This window comes from Symsagittifera roscoffensis, chromosome 3 (assembly GCF_963678635.1).
Source record: "Symsagittifera roscoffensis chromosome 3, txSymRosc1.1, whole genome shotgun sequence".
Lineage (NCBI taxonomy): Eukaryota > Metazoa > Xenacoelomorpha > Acoela > Convolutidae > Symsagittifera > Symsagittifera roscoffensis.
The window spans coordinates 38,486,686-38,497,086 of NC_087064.1; the positions used below are offsets into that span (position 1 = coordinate 38,486,686).

Consider the following 10,401-nt stretch of genomic DNA (forward strand, 5'->3'; position numbering starts at 1 on the left):
TTAACTTGGGTTTACTTTGACGACTATAGTTCAAATTGGGGTAAATAATGTGTAATATATTTCGTACTACTTCGTAGCATCAACGGCAAACTTAATTGTTCAAATTGAACTGAGGTAAGCAATTTGCTCTTATAAATTCGTTACCACACAGAAAAAACTTTATTTGAATTCAAGTTTTTCTTGTTTCATAAAATTTTTTTTAAAATCAAGTAAATACTTGTGATTTATAATAAAGAGCACTTGAAACATTCAAGCATTTTTTCTTCAGCTAAATTTTGATTTCTTAGCTAGCCATTTTGATGGTTTTTTTTATATCATCTGAAATATTTTGATGCCCTGAGCTCAAGATAGTTTTCTGTGATTATTTTTAGTAAAATTATTGGGGGTTCAAAATTGCCAACCTGGTCGATTTGGGAAGATTAAAGCGCTGTTTTGTTTATATGACTTCAAACTGCAGTCGTAAAATTATTCTCTGCTTCGCACTGATACGAGCAGTTTTTTTTTTTTATTTTCTTTTGGTTTAGTCGTCTTTAATTTCGTCAAGTTGTTATGAATTCGTTGTCTCGGTCTCATAAATTAGTTTAAGCAATAGTGGAAAAGAATGTATTTACAAAAATAGAACATACTACAGCAATTTACTTCATCAAAATTCAATTCATGGCAATCATTTTTACCACAATAAAACCCATTTTCATTCTGAAGTTTTGTACGACTTTTCATTCAAACTGTTTTGATAATAATTAAGATAGTTTTTGACATAGTTCGAAACCTTAACGGGTGCTTTGGGTTGTATTAGTTTCAAACATTCGAGGATTTGTTAAACGGTGAGTTGAGCCCGCTAAAAAGGGGAACAAAAGTCGGGTCTCCAAACTCGTCGCGAAGCTGGTAACACCTGACAGTCATTTCGAACTCCTCTTCTTCAGTCATGTCGGGATGCCGCTCTAAGTCCGCCTTGATCATCTCCTTTAACTTGATCGCATCACACTTAGTCTGCTTGTGCTGCTGGTGCGACACCAAATTTGGTTCTAATATCTCCCGCGCCCATTTCTCAGGTACTGTGGAGTTGCGGTTGTTACGAACTATATCTCGGTTGTTCTGTGCTCTCTCGAGATTGTTGATTTTAATGGAGCATGATGGCGGCTGATGACTTGTGCTGACTTCTATGGGGAAGTTGCCGGAACTCATCGCCACTTGTTGGGAGTTGTTTCGCATATGTGGCATGTCTTTCAGCTGATCCCATGTATTACTGTCTTGTCTTTGATCAGGGCTTAAAAAATCATGATAACAAACATGTCCAAAACTATCTACGGAGACCTTGAAAGAAACCATGTAATTGAAACTCATATCCAAAACTCATTGCCTCTGAAACATTCTCATCCGAAAAGGTTGTCTTACACAAAATATTGCGTGATTGCAAGCATTTACCTGTTTCTGGTTCTGCAAATTCTCTTCATGAGGAAGTAGACTGATAGAATAGTGACACTTGTGACCAGCACGCCAATGAGAGAGGGCAACAGATACGCCATTGGTGCAAGTTCATTTTCTTCCACATTCAGTTCCAGGTTTAAGTCGAACGAGTTTCTGACTTCTGACTTGATTTCTTCCGATTTTACTCCGTTGCTCTGGTTACTTTTTTGGCTGTCTGGCCGTGGTCGTTTAAATATAGGGTGAGATGATTCCGGAGTGGTTAGTTTATAAGTTTCTGATGTAGTTTCGTCAACTTTCCCAAAATTTGGGTTCCTGTACTGACAATATTTCCCGAAAAACTCTTCCTGGCATCTGCACTTGTAAGAGTCATTATCTGTAGATATGCATTTGGCCCCATTTAGACATGGGTTATCATGACAGGGGTTCCTTTTGATTGTACAAAAACTGCCTGTGTATCCATTCGCACAATTGCATCTCACGTCATTTGCAAACTTAATGCAACTTCCTCCATTTTGACATGGGTTCTGGTCGCATGATAATTTGTAAGCAGGCGTCTCACATTTGCTGCCGACGAAAGTTCTCTCGCATAGACATTCGAAGGTCCCGTCATTGTGAGATATGCAAATTCCATCTTAAGCAAAAAAAAATCATTTTAGAAACCTGATTTTTACGCGGTGTTACCGAAAAGAAGCAATTTGCATTTAAAATTGATTTGATTAGTTTTTTTGAATTAAGAAATAGATTAAGGAAGTTCCGTGCGGAAGTTAAGGAAATCGTTTAAGCGAACCGTTTTTGCATGCAGGTTCGTTATCTCTAGTTTCACATGGATCCTCAATTTCACAGAAACTTCCGACATATCCAGTAGGGCACGCACAGTACAGCTCATTTGTGGTGATAGATCTCTCGCATGTGGCCCCATTTTGGCAACTGACAATGTCACATGTTGCTATCACGTCGCATCTTGCACCCGTCCAGGTCTTAGGACACTCACAGATGCTTGACTGTGGATCGAGACATGAGCCCCCATTCTGGCAGTAGCCAGGAGCAGAGCAGCTGGAAGAGTGTTGGCATTTGGCGCCAGAGAACCCGTCCGGGCACTGGCACTTGAACAGGGAATCAGCATCACTGGCCGCCAGACACTTTCCTCCGTTCACACAAGGCTTCATTCTGGTGCAGTACTCCAGATCTAAAAAAGTAACCCATTTTAAACTTAAAGCACCACAAGTTGTACCTGGTAAATGTTAGAGCTCAAATGAAACATCAGACAGTAGTGACATTTTAACTCATTGCATGTTTTCACTGACTTGATGATTTCAATCGATAAAGATCATAACCAACAGATTGTTAGAAAAAGTGACAATCAATTCAAGTTAACACTGAGCTGTTATGTATTGTGGACGACTTTTAACGCCATTTACGTTTTTTCTTCGTTTGAGTCTGAAAAAAGTCCATAATTGTTTGTCTTAATGAGTAGCAAAATAACATCTCGTTTGTTCACCTATATCACAGTGGTTTCCTCCCCAGCCCACCTCACAGGAGCAGGTGGATGGCCTCTGTCCGGAGCAGTAGCCGTGTTTGCAGCCAGGTGACGTCACACACTCCCCACAGGTGGGACCAGAGAAGCCAGGGTGACATACACACTTGTTGGGACCCCCACAGAACCCATTCTCACAGCCCTCGTCACATATTGCTGCAAAATCAACGACCACGTTTTAGCTTTGCACTGGTTTACACCTTAAACTTGATATTTTATGTTGAGGCTAAATGACCTTCATGACATTTAGGACTCGCATGAGTCGTCCGCCTTATCAATGCTTGAATTTTTCTAGGATTTATTAACATATGCATCAACTGAATGAAGTACGGATGGTCCAATATGTTTTATGCTGAAACCTAGTTCAAAATAATGAACAATTGATCGTGATCTTTCGAGTACTAGAATCTGTTGACCTGGTTTTCGTCTTCGACTCACATATTGTCTTTGTTGTCAATTGTTGTTGTCTATGTTGGTATAAATTGTAGGCATGATGGTATATTTGAACAGTTGTTTAGCATAACGACTATTTTCATTGTTTGAGCTCAACCTCAGCTATCAACGGAAACATTTAAGGGCTCTTCATGGCAAACAAAACATTAGCGCGGTGAATACGAAAAAAAAATTATGCTATTAACAATTCTAGGCACCAATTGCGATAAAGCTAAGAAAAATATCTTTTTTTTCGAATAAGTATTTTTTCTTTAATATTATCATGTAATGGAAGTATTAGTTACTATAAATATGCGTTAACGAAGGAATAAGACACGTTTATTTTGTCAAAACAGAACAGGTTGACCTAATTGCGATAAAAGCAGTGCGAAAAATGACTTACGTTGATCGCACATAGGGCCGCCGTAGCCAGGAGCACAGATGATGTGCCCCTTCTCATCACACACTTGATTGTAAAGAGGCTCTTCCACACACTTCTTTTCACAATCGGACCCGAAGAAGTTCTCCGAGCATGACACCCGACCCCGCACCTCAATCGACACTCGCCCACTGGAGTAGAGCACGTCAGAGCGAATGATAGAAGACCACGAGTTCAACTTACCCATCATGTCTCCAAAATCAACTCGGAACTCGGCTATCAGGGACGAATCTACAACAAAATTCGAACATCTCCAAATCATCAAAAGATTCTGTGGCCTTTTCCGTCAATATTAGGGCTCTATAAAATTATCTAGCATTCATATTTTAAACACCCTCCTGTAGTTGGAGGGAGACTGGTATTCTCTCACGTATATTACTGAAATGTATTTCAAGGGAAACATGAAATGGAGATGGTGGGCATAGGTATTTAACACCCACATATTTCAGACAACAAATGCCGTCTTTTTAGTAGGATTTTCAAAGCTTTGGAATGTTGCGGGCGGCCACTTCTTTTTCTTTCAATGTAGGATCTTTCCATGAAAAATCAATGAATAGTGAAAAAAGTACTGGTGGTAAAATAAACTTTACCGGACATCATTTTCTTATTTTCTTGACATCCAGGTAATTTTAATTTAGTCAAACAAGTTGTACCGATAAGAATTCAATTCTCGGTTTTTAAATGAAAGTTTTTTACTTACTTGAAGAACTTGAATCCTTGTTGTTTGCCTCAATGTCCAACGTCACTCCTTCCTGAAAAAAAAACGAATTAATAAAAAATATTTAGACTTTTCCTCAAAACTTGAAAATCATGGCTCGCTTTTCTAATAATTGCGTGTGTGCCATATTTAACCAGTAGTTGATTGCAAGTTATTTGTTATCTAACTACTGGGACGATTGAACTATGGAACCTGCCAGATAAGTAGCTCCACAGGACTACTTCCTGTCACCTGAGTCAAATGGATTTAATTCCAATGCATTCAGTCAGTACTGCAATCTATATTGCTCTCAAATGCATTTCAACACATTCATTTTTCATTTTTTTGAATGAGACAGCAGCAACTCTGCAGTAGGCTCACGTGACACACAACTGAGTTACTCACTCACTCTCTTACTTTATAATGACATGTAAGTGGACTTCGTAAATAAGTTATTGTGAGCCAGGGTTAGGAAGTTCAGCAGTTCAAGATAGGGATTGATGTTTAGCACAAGTTATTTTTATAAACGACGTTGCTTTTTGAATTATTTAGAAAGGTTGCGTCTCTATCAGCAGTAGAGAAAAATCATTAAACGTTTAACATGCATGTAACCTTCAAAGATAAAACTGCTGTTGAAATAACCACAAGTGCGTAAAAGATGAAGAACATCAATAAAATGAAAGGGAAAAGACATGCCTGGATGTTTTCCCTGGTTTTCCCTCTGATCACATATCGACTGTTCTTTCCAGTGTAGACTGCATTGCTTCCAAAGGTGCTATTGCCCATGACCCCACTGGATTGCAAGTGGGTGTAGTGTCTGGTCTGGCAGTTGCCGGAGCTTCCGTACGCACAGGCGGTGAAGAAAGTGCGACAGGTTAGGGGACACCTTCCCCGGGAGCCCTCTTTTCCGAAGCAGCACTCGCCCGATTTCAGTTTGGAGTTAGGGTTGGCAAATGAGACCACTTCGAACTCTAAATCAACACTGCACCACACCTGAAATAATGACAACTGTCTTTGCAATGCGGAAACTCGCAACAAAAGACTATTCTCAATGTAGATGTTGAAGTATTTTTATACAAAAAAGGGCAGGATGGTTGGATGGTGAAATCAGTGGTATGGTTAGATAGGGTGGACAAAGGGACATGGAAAATCTCGGGTAATTTAGAGCTTTTATTTTCAACTCCCTAATCCTTATCATTGAAAGACGTTGAAGGTCAGAAAATAATTGCCAACGAACCTGATTCATGAGATGGATAAATTCCAGAAGGGGTACTAGAGAGGTAATTTTCATCGCTCAATCAGTACAATACGAGAGAGCCAATTGTTGATTCTCCAATCACTAATTTCGATCACGAGTTTTTTTTTCAAATTTTGCAGTCTGTATTTTGTACTGGCGTTTGACTTGATAACGGTTCCCTGCACAGTAAATATCTAAATTGATTAAATTAGCTATAATTTTTTTCAAGATAAAAGGGTTTATTGACGCTGGAAAACAATGGATATGTATCTCGAAGAATTAATGGGTAATTAATTATCCTTATTTTTTACACTATATTGGAGAGACAAGCGGAAAAAAATAATTGAAATTTGTAAAAGGTATTTACACTAATAACTCATCTATAAGCTAATTTTTAAATAAATATGAAAACAGTATGAAATGATAATTTCTTAGGCTGTTAAGTTTAACTATTTGGCATTTACAAGTTAATAAATTAAGGATGTTATCAGTTTAGAGAAAAGGTAGCGGAATTGGGTTTAATTTTTCCCGATTGTTCTCGACAGATGCAATAAAATCGAATAATGCGCAATTAATTCAGACTAAGAGCTATAAATTGAGTTGAGTTCACACTAGTTGGATAGCCAATGAGAAGACGCCGATAGGTGTCTGTAAAGGATGTGCGATATCTCAGCTATCCGACGGGTTCCCAATACGGATATAGCGTCCACACACCTCGAGGCACGGGATGTTTCACCTAACACCTGAACACCTCGCAAAAAACGACGCAAAATGTTTTCATAAACAACTGTTCAGTAATAGAATTAGAGATGACGAATACTTCACGCCTAATTTGGACGCACAAAAACCACATAAAGGGACGCTTTTTTGTGAATGAACTTTGAAAGAGGTTTTAAAACTGGAAACGATGATGATAATTAAAAGGTATTTTGATTCACCTGATCCAATCAATAACGAAGACTATTATGTGCTTGTAGAACGCCGGTGTATGCTTAAAAGGCGCTTTTGTAGATAAACACCCGAGAAAACTTCCCGAGATTGTGAGTGGCGGTGGCTGATTGGTGTTGCTGTGTTTGGTAAACATTAAGCTATAGTTTATTGATGGTCGCTAAGTTCCTCAATCGGAATCCATACTGTGAACTATGTAGGAGGTATTGTCAAACTTACCATCCATATACCTGGCTGCGCAATTATCCCTCCAGTAGTTAGATTCAGTTTCAAACACAATCAGATATAAGAATGAAGCGAACGAAACATGACAATATAAAACATAAGGGATATTGTTTTTTGTCAAAACAAGTTTGGTAGTAGTAAATTCCGAAGATAAGTGTGAAAATCCATTTTAATAAATTCAGACACGCGCTCTTTGCAAATTGTTAGTCATGGGAAAACGCTGGAAAAAAAAGAACAGGAAAAATTTTTCCTCAAGTTCATTTCCAATAATGCCATCCCGAGTATTAGTAGAAAAAAGGAAAGGGAAATTTATTCCTCAAGTTTTTTTCCAATAATGTCATCTCGAGTAACTGATATTTTGGAACAGCTGGATACACACTCTTTTCTGGATGAAAGAAACGAAAAATGAACAATTTTTTTTATCTCAAGGTCAACATGACACAATAATGCGTCACTGTTTCATGCGTGTGTTTGCGAACAATTGAGTTCTGATGTGAAAACGCATTCTACCCCAGTGTACTTCTACAACCAGAAAATTACAAATACAAATGTTCCACCCCCACCACCACCTACCATCATTTAATTCAAAAACAGTTCAATCACGTGCTCCTAGTGCCTTGAAATTGTGCGAATGACTGGCGAGGAGAAGGCAGTAGCGGATTTAGGACGCCCACCCCCCTCAGGGTTTCGACCCCCTGCCGACTCAAAGGGTCCCCCCTTTGCACTATTTTGAGATATCCATTTTTGGCTGACTGACCCTTAAAATTTTCTGAAGGAATCTATACTAATTTTGAGGGGGGAGCGCGCGCAGAAAAAGAACTCGAATTTTTGGTCGAAATTTCCAAAAAGTGCCTAAAAACGCCTTTTTTACCCTTTTTTCAAAAATTTGCCTACGGTGCAGAAAAATTGGTCAAAATAGGGTTTTTATGGTGTTTTGGGAGAGCTCAGAAAATCAGTTTGGTCGACCTAAAAAAAAAGGTCGACAAAGTTTTATAAATGTTTTTGAAAAATTCGCCGCCCTCCCCCCTCGAGAAATTCCTAGAAGGTACAGTAAATCTGTCGAACAGTTCAGTGAAATTTTTTTAATTTCAAAAAAGATTTGGCCCAAATGTTGCCAAACAGAATCTAAAACAAAACAATCAAATGCCAATAGCTGGCAATCTGAAACTTAATTAATGGTGTTTTTGAGCGTTTTTTGATTTTTTGTTCCTACAGTCAGATATCAGGTGGCCAAATTCACTTCATTTTTAAAGTGAACGATACAGATATCTAGCCTCGAGATCAATTGTTTGAAAAGCCTCGAAATCAAGTTTTTTGAAAGGCCCACCTCGCAAGAATTTTCATTCAGATTTTCGAAAAAAGTGAAGAAACTATATTTTTGGGGCGTTTTTTATTCAGATCAGTTTTACAAGAAAATTTTGATACGCAGTGGAGTTTCATGAAAAAAGATTGATTACAATTGATTATACAGCCTATAAAACTCCATTACAATGATTTTTTGCCCTTTTAGAACTTGAAATGGATTTTAATCCATTAAACATCCATTTTAAAGCCATTAATAAGTCTATGATGGATAGGAATGGATTATACTCTGTACAAGTTTACTGCAGCTTTTTTGCTCACGGCCTAAATTTACTCACATCACAATTCAATATTTTCGAAACCTTATCCTTTACACAAAAACACCCCAACACGAGTTTCTTCACCCCCTTTTTCTTAACCCCCTGAACCAATTTGGAACGATTTCGAGGATGGATTAAATCCCCGCTTACTCGCGTTAACAGCGCGAAAGATATCGCGCGCTAATTGTCCCATCTTTAAACCCCCATAACTTTACAAAAAATCATTTTAGCTGAAGTATCTTTTCAAATTTAAGCTCAGGACAACAATTTTTTTTAATTTTTGAAAAATTAGCGATTTGACAATTTTCTCATATCTCTTCTAAAAGGTAGTTGCGTCCAAAAGGTAGTTTAAGAAAGAACATTAATCCATTGACCTTAAAAGGCAGTCGGATTATTCAGAGCTTGGCCCTGATACGACCAAATTGCTATGTTTCATATAGGAAGTCCAAAAACTATAGTTTATCAATACTTTACCAAAAACTATTTGGACCAGCTAAAGGGCAGTCGGAAAAACCAGGGCTTTTCCTGGTATACAAGCAGTTTTGTCAAGTTAAAGATATTCTCGTTTAAAAATTTTAGATAAGAAATTTAGTCTCATAACGATTGGATAAAGCGTATCGGACTCAATCACTGCCTGCACTACAATATAATAGTGTTACCAAACTTTGAGTTCTTCTTAAGAATCCGAATTAATGGAAAACCAGAATGCACTTGATTTGGTCTCTGGACAATCGTTTTTGCATGATGAGTGGACAGATACTACGACAAGGGCATCTATGGCTGTTACAGCAGAACTAATGGGTGATCCTTACGGAACAGTACAAGCGGAGTTAAGAGGGGCACTCCTTGCCAATGTTTCGACCCCTCGCCACAATCAGGAAACCTCTTGCTACTACTTAGCGAAATACAGTCTTTAGAAATACAGCACTGAACTTTGGAAGTAAAAAATCATTTTAATCTATCAAAAAAACCGTCGCTAAAGTTTCCCAAATTTTTCCCCACCCGTCAAGAAAATCCATGAAATCTTAAACCAATAGTCACTTGCAATCTACCAATTGTTTGTTGTAAAAACTGCTCCACCAGATACGCTTTAAAAATATTGGGATGGGCTATGTATTTCACAAATTTTTGTTTAGAAAACATGACAAAAAATTATAATATAAACTATCATCATTACTTCACAAAAATTTTAACTGGGCTCATTTAAAAAAAAGATTTGCCATACTTGAAATAATTGTGAACTAATAGAGACTCTGATCTGTTTTTGAATTTTATGGCGACTTTGCGTCATCAATTTTGATTGAAAAACTAGCTTTTTTATGCAACTACGTCTGACATAATTGATTTTCTTGTGTTATACTTAATTCCAAACTGTTGAAAATATTGTTGACCTCGAGCAATTTAAATGAACAAAAACTACACGAATTGTTCCTACTTTCGATGTTTGTTATCGGCGTGGGTTTTTTTTTTCTTCAGACAAGTTTCGACTTTCTAACTAGCCATGTTGTGAATGTTTGTGATCGGCGTGGGTTTTTTTTTCTTCAGACAAGTTTCGACTTTCTAACTAGCCATTTTTGACGGAATTTTATTTATATCATTCAAAAAGTATTGTTGTCCTGAACTCCAACTTGAAAAGATATTTCACCTGCGATCATTTTTTGCAAAGTGGAACCTGATCTAAACTACATTTTATGATTGGATAAATTAGATATTTTACCAATGTAAAGTATTTAATATTAACCAATCATGATCCATCTAACTAACAATCCACTTATTTGTAAGTGCTGAAATTACTTGTAATTTCAGCACCAGAGAGATTTGAATTTAACTTAGAAATTA

General features: G+C 37.5%; 2 protein-coding genes across 2 annotated transcripts; both read right to left on the reverse strand.

The window, feature by feature from the left end:
• Positions 1-571: 571 nt before the first annotated feature.
• LOC134842641 (uncharacterized) lies at positions 572-1,576 on the reverse strand. The gene is made up of 2 exons (XM_063859078.1): positions 1,426-1,576; positions 572-1,267 (listed from the first exon to the last, which is right to left on the reverse strand). The coding sequence occupies exons 1-2, from the start codon at positions 1,524-1,526 to the stop codon at positions 799-801; spliced, it is 570 nt and encodes a 189-aa protein (XP_063715148.1). The 5' UTR covers positions 1,527-1,576; the 3' UTR covers positions 572-798.
• LOC134841701 (neurogenic locus protein delta-like) lies at positions 1,537-6,082 on the reverse strand. The gene is made up of 8 exons (XM_063857736.1): positions 5,768-6,082; positions 5,227-5,523; positions 4,534-4,585; positions 3,798-4,064; positions 2,927-3,118; positions 2,216-2,614; positions 1,576-2,059; positions 1,537-1,543 (listed from the first exon to the last, which is right to left on the reverse strand). The coding sequence occupies exons 1-8, from the start codon at positions 5,819-5,821 to the stop codon at positions 1,537-1,539; spliced, it is 1,752 nt and encodes a 583-aa protein (XP_063713806.1). The 5' UTR covers positions 5,822-6,082.
• Between the last annotated feature and the right edge of the window lie 4,319 nt (positions 6,083-10,401).